We start from the raw sequence: 13740 nt of genomic DNA on the forward strand, positions 1-13740 counted from the left end.
ATCAGTAATAGTGTTCACAGCTCACCCTCGAAATTCGAGCCTTTAAATCCATGTACGTCCAGAATTATCTGCGTTATATATATAGAAATTGTGAATAAAATTCCTAGTTTGAAGTATTTTTAAAGGAATTATGTGATTTTCGTACATTTCTAGTACTTCTAGAGACTACTTATATTTATTCCAGACTAAAATCACCTCTGCCCCTTTAATTCCTGGTTAGTCTATACCCTTGTAATCCTACCTTTTTCAATAGAATTATATGAACATTTGAAATCACTGCAAAAAATTCACCTTCTTTTGTCATGCGCGAAGCAGACCATGTTTTCTCTTTTCACACCTGATGATACCACTGTACTATCTTTACTGCCGCTTTTGCTATTCTGTGCACGAGATTTTTTATTGAGGAAATTATCTTGCTTGTATGGAATTTTATATATTAGGCACAAATACACTGAAACCTATAGTGTAACCATTAACGTTGCATTGGCAATACAACTTAGATAGATAAGACTCTTTAATATGCGTCTTCACACAAACTATAAAGATAAGTAGATAAACAAATGACATGCCCTGGAGACTTTTATTTTTTTTAAAGATTTTATTGCGTCGATTTGACAACCGCATTTTATCACTTGTGTGAAATTCCGTTGATATATAGAGGTAGATAGTCTCTATCATCCAGACTACTGTGATTTTATTCGCCAAAATCGTTGATTCATATTGACTGATCGGACTATTGAGAAATGTTTCTTGATATATTTCAATGGTGGCATAACGTTGAGTTTTATTGAGGAATTCGATTTTAGATAATTTGTGGCAGTTTGATAGTCGTTGTATTTATTAAGTCTTGATGTTGGAGTCTACAGTAAATGTAACAGGTGTTGAAATCTTATCTCGACTCTGGTTGGTTGCAATAAAGACCTGATATTCTCGAGATCGTTGATTGGTCAATATAAAGGGGGCGTGAACCAATCAGAGTCTTTAGACCTGTTGATCGAGAAAAACTGCATTTGTGGCAGCTACAACGTTAAAATGGTGCGTAAATATTTACTCTCTGCTTTTCCTATTAAAAGTAACTCTTTTTGTTGATTAACGTTTGAAATAATTGGTATTCTATTTATTTTTCAGACTACCTACACAGACAAAGGACCTAAGGTGAGTGTCATTTTATTTTAACAGAGAAAAACTGAAACATCTTTGCTGGCTATTTTTATTGACTTTCTGAAAAGTAGGTGACCTTGACCGTTATTCTGCTCTACTTTTGTTTTGCACATTGCACGACTTACATTTTGTACTTTTCAGCCGGAATCCGGTCGATTTTTATGTTTTGATCATGTTACATTTTGGGTTGGAAATGCCAAGCAGGTAATATAACTTTGAATTTACTTTTAGCTTTGACCTTTTTGATGCTCCAGATTGTTATTTCGTACCTGAGCAAACATGATGATGAAATGATAGGGGAAAGCTGGGTATTTTGGGACATAATGTTTATGTTCGAACTAATACATTAATATGTGGAGGTGTATGACTTAAAGTAGACATGTTTGCAATCATAAAGCATATCAATCTATGATATATGAATTCTTGTTTCTTGATGTGTATTCTTCATAAGAGTTTTGTAGGCCACATGAAAATCAAGTTTGCCTAATAACAGGTTACATCTGAATGGGATTGGGAAATGAGATATTATTTATTATGAAGAACCAGGTTTACTGAAACACTCTATCTCTAGGTATACCAGTGTTTGAAGTGATAGGGAAAACTGGGGGTTTTGGTTACCTGTGCTATAAATCATACCTCTGCATTATTATTATTTGAAGTATTTTAATATTTTGTAACTGAGTTATTCAATCAAAATCAATTGTGAAAATGTATTTAAAGTCTCTAAAAGTGGTTTTATGGATTTAAAATTTAGAGTATGTCTTGATCAATGAAATATGTTTAAAATATGCTAATAATGTTTTCACTCAAACATATATAATATAATCTCTAACTCTGATGTCTATAAGAGATTATTGATATTATAATACTACAGCATGTCACCTAACAGCAATTAACTCTTGTAGTTTACAACACGGTCTTTTTAAAATTAAATCAAACTTTCGTTCTGTATTTTTATTAGCTTTTATTTTTAATGTAGCCAATTCAGTTAGGGTCTCTAGACAGAATGTTTGTAAAATTAACCTTTGGACCTAACTCTAACCAATCAAATTTCTACCCTCTCCAGCGCTGGCATTTCGTGATTATGGTGTTTATCAGGTGATGTTAAAAGGTAAATTTGACAAACTTTTAAGAGGGCTGTCATTAAACCCTAACTGAAGTGGCTATATAAAAATGAAAGCTAGTAAAAAAGGAACTACAGTTTGGTCTAATTTAAATAGACTGTTTATAACAGGTTTATAAGGTTTAAGGAAGATTGCTTAATTGCTTTGTATATCAAACCATGCTTTAACTTAAGCTTTAACAGAACATACTACCTCATCTAACTTAAGTTTAGCTCAGTCAGCTAGTAAGGCATATATAGAGACTACAAGATCTCTTCAATGACAAGCTTATTATGTTGTCCTACACTATGATAATATATGGCTATTAAATTATGAATAATTATAATAGTTCTCTCTAATGGGCTAACAATTATAATAAATAATAGTGGCCTGTCTAATATTAACTAGGTGAATTTCATGCCTCATTTGTAACATTCACAATTTCAAGTTTTACTACATAAAGAGAGGTCAAAATGAAATGGATTTTACTAATTGGGCTAATACTGATGGACAATACTGTAATTTGGGAAGTTTGTCAGCACAGAAGCATTAGATGATTCCTTTGCAATTTCAATCTATCCAGCACTTACATCACTTAAATCAACAAAATTAATAAAATATATACAGTGATAAATTCTACTCGACAGTAAGAATCGGACAGAAATTTCCCTTATTGTACACTAGATGGTGTTGCCTGGCTTCAGTAACATTATCAGGTGCAAAAAAACTAGGACAAAAGAATTTCCTTTCATTTCAGCTTGAGGAAGTCAATATCACATTTTCTTAGTACATGTCAAAATATATGAAGAGATTTATTCAAATACTAAAGATTATAGAGGGATTATGAGTTATTATATAATATAGGTGACACAAGTCTCAAACTAGCACAGATATTTCACATATATATTCTTTAGTAAAGTTATAGTTTTGATACGTTAATAATTAGAATAAATCTAGAAAATATAGTTTAAAAGCCTGAAATTTAAAAAAAAAAAGAGAACCTATTTTATAATCCTTTTTTGACATGTGTTATTTAAAAAATAATATTAATAACTTGATTTCATTGGCCTTGTGCAATGTTTAAAATAATTATTAAAAATGTTTTTGGAATGTGTGGTTTTCTCACATTTTGACATTTGCTACTAAATTTAAAATTATATCCTATTTAAATACTGAAAGAATGTGTCAAAATTTTACATGATTGACTTTTTGAAGGTTAATTTTAAAATTAAATTTCAGCTCAATGTCAAATAGATCCAGTATCATATTTTACAATATCATATTATTTCTATTTCAACTTTTAATCTGATATTTATAAAAAATGTTTGGTAGGTCATATAAAGGTGATATAATTTAAACAAGGGTGATATTGATGTAGGTTATGATAATAATACAATTATTTCATTGAAATATAGAATTGAAATTATATTAATGACATCATAGAATCATATTAAAAAAAAAAAGAAACATTTAGATGATAAAGTGGAAACAAAGCTATCAATATAAGCCAAATATAAACAAATTCTTTTAATCATAGTGAGGAGATGTGAGAAATTTGATTATTTATTTTTAACCATTCTGTCATTGTTTCTCAAATGATGCAACGAAACCAATATTTGATAAATGTTTAGGATATCATTTCAGAATATACAAAAATGTATCATGGGACTTTTTTATGCACACTGCTTGTGTTCGTATATTCTCAATATGTGGACCAGTAGGGGGAGGAGAAGAAAGAGGGGGTCATGTCTTGTGATCTGCACTCATTTATAATTCTCTAAAGAATAATAAACACCTTTGAAACTGCAGACATATGACTTATATGACGTATGCCTTATAAGTGAAAGATAATTAAGCATTGAGATTTATTTCTCTTATGAAAGTTTTAATATATATATATATTTTTTATACAGGCAGCATCATTTTATTGTACACGTATGGGATTTGAACCCTTGGCTTATAAAGGGCTGGAAACTGGCAGTCGTAAAATAGCAGCTCATGTTGTTAGACAGAATAAGGTGAGTCCTGTCTTAAGTTATTGTTTTATCTATTATTAATTAACATCACTATAGCCTTGGTTCCCAAACTGGGTTACTGGTGCCCTCTAGAGGTATCCATTAATGTCATTGAGCGTCACTGAGAAATAACTTAGATACTTTTACCAATTGTCTTTATATTTGGAATGTTTGCATATAATTAATGATAGTAGTTCATGTAGGAATAAGGTCCACAGAAATGTATATATCTGTTTTCCTTGTAGATTATTTATGTATTTGCCAGTATGTTAGAGCCCTTTCAACCTGAAGGTAATAAAACTTATATTTTTGCCAGAATTTTCATCTGCAATTGCCGAATGCAGTTGTTCTGTCAATTTGACCCATTGAAAGATTCAAAGTGAAGAACAAAGTGTCCTTTTGATCATAATTACTGTCACATATTCACAAAACTATCTTAGCACTAGGATACCTTAGAAACATTGTTAGAAGTTAAGTCCCTAGAGCATTCAAGCGGTAAGATCAATTGAGAATACGTGGCCTGGTTGGAAAAAGCAATGAACTACAGAGACAAAAATATATTTGAAAATTTTTGATGGGTGGTTATTAATAATCCTTTAATAGTAGTTTAGATTGATAAACTGATAACGTATGTATTGTTTGTAGAGTGTGGTCAACATCTATTAAAACATGGTGATGCTGTGAAGGATGTAGCATTTGAAGTAGAAGATTTAGATGCCATCTTTAAGGTCAGTGATATTTTGTCATATATTCATTCTTCAAAAAGCATAGATTCTTTGAGATGTTTCCTTATAACACATGTGGTCTATAATCAATATTGGTATTTAACTACAAAAAAATCACCCCCCTTTATGAAGTTTACTGAAGAAATGTTTTGGGAAGGAAGAACTTAGATATTGTATTTGCATTTATATTACTTTATAATTTGTTTGTTCATTGGTTACGATTCATCCTATTTTCTATTTTTAGAGAGCCGTCGAAAGGGGGGCATCTGTAGTGCATGAACCTTGGGAAGTATCAGATGATAATGGCTCAGTAAGAATGGCTACTATTAAAACTTATGGTGATACAACTCATACATTTATAGATAGATCACGCTATACTGGACCTTTTCTACCAGAATATAAACTCATCAATGATAAAAAAGATCCTTTATTGACAAATCTGTAAGTTAATGTTACATTCTGGGGTCGTGTACTCTTTAGGGGACTTCCAGCAGAATCCTGTGAAAAAGACATTTGGCTTTGAATCAAAAGATCAAAAGGGAATACATTGATTGATTTCTTTAGAGTTTTCAGTAAAAAATATGCTTAGTTTGATTAAATCCTGCGATGGATCCCGCCCTGTCATGTCTTATTTGGAGCTCTAATCAAACAAGTTTGGCAAATTCAGATAAATCAACAGCCTTATTATGTTATATGTACAATATATATGTATGATATTGTCATGTTTCAGGCCAGAGATTGGATTATTATTGATAGATCATATAGTAGGAAATCAACCTAATGAATGTATGACACCAGCTACAGAATGGTATGTAACTTTTCTCATTATTTAGATACTTGTAAACAAATTTTAATAGAAAAATACCTTAAATATCCATTCAAATGAGAATCTTAAGAGCTATTATTGAAATTATAGAAATAAAAATGCTGCCTGTTTGAGCAAATGAAAAGGTGTCTTGTCGTTCGGATGGGACAATAAACTGAGGCCCCTTATGCAACAGGCAGTACACATTACAAATCCCACACCAGTACTCTGTGACCAAGGCTAGTGCTTTCATTGAGACTCGTCTCAATACACCAAAACACCGGCCAAGTAAAAGAGTAGCTAATGTCACTATCCTTGCTAAATTTTCCCATTGCATACTGTGTGGTGTGGCCTGGCTTCATAAGTACCGGTGCAAGTAAGTGGTATATACCAAATATATTTTCATGTAAGATAACATTTTTGCTCATTAGATTCATATTTTATATTGTTTTTCTAGGTATGAGAAGAACTTGATGTTCCATCGTTTCTGGTCTGTTGATGACAAACAAATTCATACCCAGTATTCAGCTCTACGTTCTATTGTAGTCACCAACTATGAAGAAACTATTAAAATGCCTATCAATGAACCAGCAGTAGGCAAGAGAAAGAGCCAAATTCAGGTACCTGATGCTCCTTAGCAACTGAGTTTTCACATCCTGTTTTGATAGTCCAATAGCCAGAAACAATACTACACCTTCTCTTAGTATGATTTATAAATTCAAGTTTGTTTTATTTTGCCAATTTGAAAGAACTGCCAAATAAGGAGTGTATGGAGTCAACACCAAGGGAGATAAGAGGATTTGAGGATAACAGTTCAGCTTCGTACAAGCTGAATTAATATTTCCTATTTTGCATTAGAAAAGAGAATTGGTTTATTTAATGCTTTGATGTGTTGAGCTATGATTTTATGTTAATATGTTTGTTATTTATAGGAATATGTGGACTACAATGGTGGAGCTGGGGTACAACATATTGCTATGAGAACCAATGATATTATTAAATCTGTAAGTTAACATGCCTACTTTTCTTCCCCTGAAAAAGTAATGACATGCAGTTTGCAATGAGAATTTTGTGTACCAGGCCAGCAACAATAGTCTTAATGCAAAGAATATAGCATAGAGGGTATCTGTTTATTTCTAATCCATAAGGTGGGTCAAAAGGTATGACTTCTGTTTTTATGTTGGGATATGTTTGTATGTATCAGGTGCTCTGTATATTTGGATGATTATGTTTGTAGATTACAAATTTGAAAGCTCGTGGTATGACCTTCTTAGAAATTCCACCTACTTATTTTAAAAACTTGAGAAATCAGTTGAAGAATTCTAAAGTTGAAGTAAAGGAGAATCTTGATGAGGTAGGACATGTTTATGATGATTTTGTTTTTTATCATGGTTTTTACAGCTTGATATTATAGTTCTGAAATGTGTTAATTTAAAATTACTTAGATTTAGAATTATTAGAAATATGGACTTATAGCAAATCATATCTACTTTACATGTAAATAAAAAGATTTTAGAAACAAATTTATACAGTATAATTGTGTGTACAGTGCAGATATTTTTAACCAAAATTGGCTCAAAACGTTGAGGTTATTGTGCATTTTGAACACTTTTATTTCAAGTTTCAGAAGAAAATGTTTAATAGTCTGCAAATAAAGTCACAGAATAACCACCAGAGAGTCAAGACATTGATTGGTCTATTCACTGACTTCACAAGCAATAAGGTGCATTATATTTTCATATTACCATGGTTACATTTCAGCTTCAGAGACTGAATATTTTAGTAGATTTTGATGATGATGGCTATCTATTACAAATATTTACCAAACCCATGCAGGATCGTCCTACATTATTTTTAGAGGTTATACAGAGAAATAACCATCAGGTAGTACCATATCCTTTGATACCATTATATTGTTTCATTACATGCAGTGATTCCAATTAACATTCCTCAGCCAATAGAAGACAGTCAATTTGTCATCTTGACTCAACATCCATGAATGTCCACAACAACACTTAGATCTGGCCGCGTAGTCTTGAAACGATCTTAGCGCTAGGATGTCCTAGGGTCTTTACTTATTACACTGTTTCTAGGATATCCTAGAACTAAGAGAATACGAGGCCTGGGCTTTAATTTGGGACAAATTAAGATTATTTAAAACAAGATACATGTATATTAAGTGAAGTGTCTATCATCATATTGCTATTAATAACAATCCTGAACTCAATGTTTACTCAAAAGTGATAGCTTATTATTTTCTTTAGGAAAAGACACGGGTGTCACATAAATTTTTAAGTGCTTTTCATCCTTCAAGGATCAAATTAACATAGTGGATACATATACACATTTAAATTTTGTCTGAGAACTTTTTCTCTAATCAGTTTTTAGAACTAGTATGATTTTTGTGCTATTTTTTTCAGGGATTTGGGGCTGGTAATTTTAAATCATTATTTGAAGCTATAGAAGCAGATCAGGCAGAACGGGGCAACTTGTAAACTGTGGTAGTCCTCACAATATACAGTATTATAATCATATTAAGTATTAAACATGAGCTTTAAGTTTTAACACTAGTCACAATTAGGTCTGATCCATTTCTTGCCTTATATGATTTTGTTCTTAATTCTAAAAAAATAAATGTAATAAAACCTTAAAGCTGCTATGCTTTGACAAAAATGACATTTTTCATAAATTTTCAAAAAATATTTTAATTATAGCCTAACCATATTTGCTTATCTTTGATATTTAAAGCTGCATTGGTCAAGTATTTTGTAAATTCTTTACCTCTTGCTATGTTAAATACAGGGATCTGTTTCCATTCTGTTTTTTTATGTGTCATGTCAGCTTTAAGAATATGTATCAATGCTTGAATTATGATTAATTAAAATTTATTCATATTATCTAGTCTAACCATTAAATGCTATTACCATGAGAGTATTAACTAGTATTAAAACCTGCTAAATTACTGTTGAATATAAGTATTAGCAAGTTAAAGTATATTACCAATACTTGGCTTCCAAGAAGAGACTGAGATTCCTTTAATTATTGATTTCAACAGTGTTGTAAGACATTTTGACTGACTGTTTAAAACACCTGTCAGAAAAGGTTAAAGGTCATTTTATGCCAACCCTGTAATAAGACATAATAAGTAACAGATGTATATAGTTCAACGATATTACTTTGGTGTAAGGCTTATTTTAATGAACTCTACACATTAGGATTACCGCTGAGATTTGTCAGGGTTGTTGATCTGGATATATTTACCAGTCATGTTTGAAATATGGTTTGAATTAACAGCCCTGAGATTGATATTTAATCTCCTTTCATTAATTATTTTAAATTTCTTGCAATATTATAAAGTGCCTTCGTTTAATACTTTGAAGTGCCCTTAATTAATCATATTTATGCCTCGCAATAATTATATATTAAGTGCCTTCTATTGATACCTCTTATTAATTAGAAATGCATTCGTGTCTTTTATTAAATAAAATGCCTTTATTGTTAAAGGTACTTATATGCCTTATATTAATGATATGAATTGCCTAATTTTGATAAACATACGTGCATCATATCAATAATTTGAAATATTCATATGCTCCCATTTGTACAATGCAAGTGCCTTATAATAAAATTATTCAGCATTGATTTTATGACAAATGCCTCTATATTTTTATGAATAAGTAAATGCCTATTATTGATAATTGTGCCTATTGATTATAAGTGTTAATGTTTATTTTTTGTATCAAAGATCTGATAATATTTTCTTATTTAATTGGTAATTTTCAACATAGATTCCATATTGTAGAAAATTCATTGAACTTTATTTTGAAAATATTTTTAAGAGAAACAATGACTTATTTTGGAGAGGATTTAATAAACCTTCTTTATGAAAATAGTAACAATGAAAAAATATTTATAAAAAATATTTTAGATCTCATATTGGTCACAGTAAACATTTACAAGATTTTGATAGGTATGCTTTTGAGAACACTTCAATCAGCAACTTGAGTAATTTTAAGAATTTAAGGCCTTGTTTCTGGTAAAATGAGTGTGAGAGTCTTTCATAGAAATCATGAAACAGTTTACTATAATAAAAAGGTTTTTTTGTTAGAAACTTGGCCTTTCATTTTCTTTGCACTTCAAGCCTAATATTCAAGAAATATTTTCCAAGAAAATTACCAGTGATTAATGTATTTTGTATTTGTTATGTATTTTGCTTTTGTTGTTAATTTGAACATCATCCTCATAGTTTGCTTTAATCTGGTCTGGAATTTGGTGCCTCCTTTGATCAATGACTTTCCAATGAGCAAGATAAATAGAAATGTAAACCCCTTTATCAATAATGGCTTTATGTGATAACATACGAAGGTCAAAATATTGAGACAGACCTCCCTTTTATTTATAACATAACCTTGAGTCTAAAATATTCTAGAATAGCCATTATTAAACGAAATTGTTATAGATGGTCTAGATCGTGAATAACAGCAGGCTGAATAGAGCTGAGAAGACTTAACTCTCTACTTTTAAAAAGACCTCTTTTTGATACCTACAATTTAGGTGAATTTGACCTGCATGGTTAACACTACTATTAGGATGATGTTCTATTGTAAACAGTATTAGTCATGCTTTTACTGTAATTTTATTTTGAAGCCCTGTTGGCAGCTGAATGTATATATACTTTATTATTATTATTATTATATTGACTTGTATTAAAAGGATAGTAGGAGTACCTATTCCTAGCTATAACTAGCTGATGTATATACAGCATATAATGTACTAGAATTATCCTTGCTAAAATATCAATGTACAAGGAAAATGAAAAATTAAATGGAGTTTTACGTCCTACTTTTCTGCACCAGAGGAGATTAGATATTTGGTACTGTAGGTCTATAGCGTAGGGTCATTTGAAATATTTGAATACTCAGACATTTAACTCCAGAGCAGATTTACTTTTCCGGTTTACAAAATGGTTTGGTTTTACTAAAGATTTGGATTTTGTTAACTTTTGTTCATTAAGAAATGAAATGAAAGGAGTTTTACATCCTACTCTTTGTTCATAAAGTAAAAACATCTAAATTTAGCATACTGCTTTATCTAGATTACAATTACAATGGTATTGGTATATTGAATACTGGTACTTATTGAAATTGAACTCTGATAATCATTCTTTAGATGTTGGAGAACCTCAGTATTATATTATTAACAAGAATGCTCTTCTTAAGATAGTTAAAATCTGTATTTAATGGTATATATGGAATATCTATTGTGTGGCTTGTGTGCAATTTATTTTAGGTTTTCTGGGTTGTGCTTTCAATGTTTTATTATCATATATATATATTTTATTATAGAACTGGTCCATAGCTTTATATTCATATATTTCTAATAAAGTATTTTATTTAAGTTTGCCCTATGTTTGAAACTTCAGAACCATAATGAAATGATCAAACCCTGTCCTAAATGCCTAAAGCAAAAAAACTCCCCTGGTTTTTGAACGAACACATGAAAATGATAAGCTTGAAAAATTACAACTAATGTTTTTGAGTTTGTGTCTTATTACAAGGATATAAAATAAACAGAAATTAACAAATCCATATCTTAACACTAACAATAGTATACAAAAGTGCATAAACAATTTCATGATTGCAAAAAAAAAAAAGTAAGTTCAAAGTAGCATACTACGGAGCCCCTAAGGCGCAATTGTAAACATATTTATCTATTATTTCGTTTATAATAAATAAATATGTTTACAATTGCGCCTTAGGGGCTCCGTACTTATTTACTGGAGGTATTGTCACATTGAAAAGATAGCTTGCCAGGCAAGGTAACATACGCCCACTGGCAGCTGTCAGAAATGATTAAACAGTCTTTAGTGACTACAGGGTTGCACAATATAGCTAATAGAGTGAAACGTCAAGTCAGACACGATATTTCGGTGAAATATTATTATATCATCACGAAAATCGATAGATCATCACGAAAATCAATAGGGATCATCTTCATAATGACATTGACACACAAAATAAAAATCAAAAGAATCTGTAAAAAATTGTAGCCTGTAGAGTGAGCACGAGTTGCACAATATAGCTAATAGAGAAAAACGTCAAGTCAGACACGATATTTCGGTGAAAAATTATCCGATCATCACGAAAATCAATAGGGATCATCTTCATAATGACATTGACACACAAAATAAAAATCAAAAGAATCCATAAAGAACTGTAGCCTGTAGAGTGAGCACGAGCCAAATGTGACCGAACGGACCGACGGGGTGATTACAAAATACGCCCATCTTACGTGTGGGCGTATAAAAAGGGTGGGTTGCTTAAGAATACTAGATCAGATATACTACCATTTTCATTCCATTGTAAAATGTTGAGTTACAATTATCACACTGTTCAATTCACTGAGTCTTATGACTTTCACAGAACTGTTAAGTCCTTTATTATCCTAAACAGGCACTTTGCCATTTGGAAGCCAATATTTACCAGATGTAATGAGAACATTACTTTACGGTCATAATTAATTCTACGATTTTTTTTTCCCCAGAGTCCAAGGTCTTTCCTTATTTCTTTGATCATTTAATGACATCATAGCTTTCTTAGGAGGCACTAACGTATCTGATACTCCAATTTTTCTTTTGTGCTTTTTATTTGCTGAGAAAGAGTCCTCATCTATTGGCTCTGGAATAAATGGCTGCTCTGTAGAATGGGGCAGAAAGTGTCCAGTGTCATTTCTGTGATTATCAGAATCCTCATATCGGTTTGCACCTCGTAATGTGTCAATGTCATGAGAAAATCGACAGTTTTTGCCACGATTACACTTTCCTTTCCGAAATTTAAAACACACTTTTCTATTTCCGATATTTTTCTTTTCTGTCATTTGAACATGCTTTTCTAACACTGTCTGTTTATCTAGTTCAGCTTGTTTGAAAGGGTTGATAAAAACTGACCCTGTTTGGGTATCTCCTAATAATGGATTGGGTAATCTTTCTGGAGGCGGATCTTCATCTTCTTCCAATGAATCTGATTGGTTAGAATTTTGGTCACTGTCATCTGATGAGGTACCATCTTCATTATTTTCAGTGGTCGTTAACAAGAAATTTGTTTTATTTCCTTCGCCTTTAACTTTATCTTTTGATGGTTCATTGCTTAAAAATAATGTTACAATGGAGATTTCACTCATATAAAAATGATGACTAAATTTTGATTCTGAAAACAATATGGTTGGACAGTGGACTAGAAAGCATATCAGTATATACATGTAAATCATAATCTTCTGATTTCCAACACCTTTAAACCATTATTGTTAAGTGATTTGAGTGTAAAACTAGAACTAGATAGTAGAAGAGGTGTGAAAAACCAATCAAGAAAGTGTCATGATGTTCAAACACATTTCTCATAATCTTCTACCAATCAATTTAGTTGCTGTTATAAAGATTTGGGTGGTTGAAAGGTAGCACATTGTCACAATGACAGATTCAAGATTAGTCGTAGTGAAATTGAACTTACAGTTACACTGAACTCTGCGCTGCACTTGACTTGCATAGTTGCAGACAGTAACTTAAGTTGAGTAACTGTACATTTTGCGGTGTACATGTTTCATTTTCCGAAACAGGGGCTTGTTACAACGCTTTGCATTATATGTCCTTTTTAGTGCATGAAATGTTTCAAAAGAGATTCATACCAGGCTTTTACAGAGTCAGTATCGCTATAAACTTCGTCTTCGCTACTGTAATCGGCAACTAAAGACGCCATTATTCCGGAAATGTAAATCAGCAGTGAGAGGTGCGCACGTAAAATATACTTGACAATGATTGGTTAAAAATACCGGCGACTTTTGCCGAATGTCAGTCGGATAACTTTTCCGAAAATAGGAAAGTAGACGTTAATTATCATATTTGACACTTGATCTTAAGCAGAATCATCCATAAAAAT

At 31.4% G+C, this 13740-nt stretch overlaps 2 protein-coding genes across 2 annotated transcripts; one reads left to right on the forward strand and one right to left on the reverse strand.

Moving 5' to 3' along the window:
* Nucleotides 1–1016: 1016 nt before the first annotated feature.
* LOTGIDRAFT_214078 (hypothetical protein) lies at nucleotides 1017–8304 on the forward strand (the record flags this gene model as incomplete). The annotated part of the gene is made up of 13 exons (XM_009053618.1): nucleotides 1017–1035; nucleotides 1129–1155; nucleotides 1303–1365; nucleotides 4178–4282; nucleotides 4525–4570; nucleotides 4925–5007; nucleotides 5249–5445; nucleotides 5735–5812; nucleotides 6267–6429; nucleotides 6742–6813; nucleotides 7047–7163; nucleotides 7571–7693; nucleotides 8230–8304. Exons 1-13 carry the CDS (start codon nucleotides 1033–1035, stop codon nucleotides 8302–8304), a joined length of 1152 nt encoding a protein of 383 aa, XP_009051866.1. The 5' UTR covers nucleotides 1017–1032.
* A 4027-nt stretch (nucleotides 8305–12331) lies between these two features.
* On the reverse strand, nucleotides 12332–13560 carry LOTGIDRAFT_159282 (hypothetical protein; the record flags this gene model as incomplete). The annotated part of the gene is made up of 2 exons (XM_009053619.1): nucleotides 12332–12953; nucleotides 13490–13560. The coding sequence occupies 2 exons, from the start codon at nucleotides 13558–13560 to the stop codon at nucleotides 12332–12334; spliced, it is 693 nt and encodes a 230-aa protein (XP_009051867.1).
* Nucleotides 13561–13740: the final 180 nt, after the last annotated feature.

The sequence above is a fragment of the Lottia gigantea genome (assembly GCF_000327385.1).
Source record: "Lottia gigantea unplaced genomic scaffold LOTGIsca_20, whole genome shotgun sequence".
Classification (NCBI taxonomy): domain Eukaryota; kingdom Metazoa; phylum Mollusca; class Gastropoda; family Lottiidae; genus Lottia; species Lottia gigantea.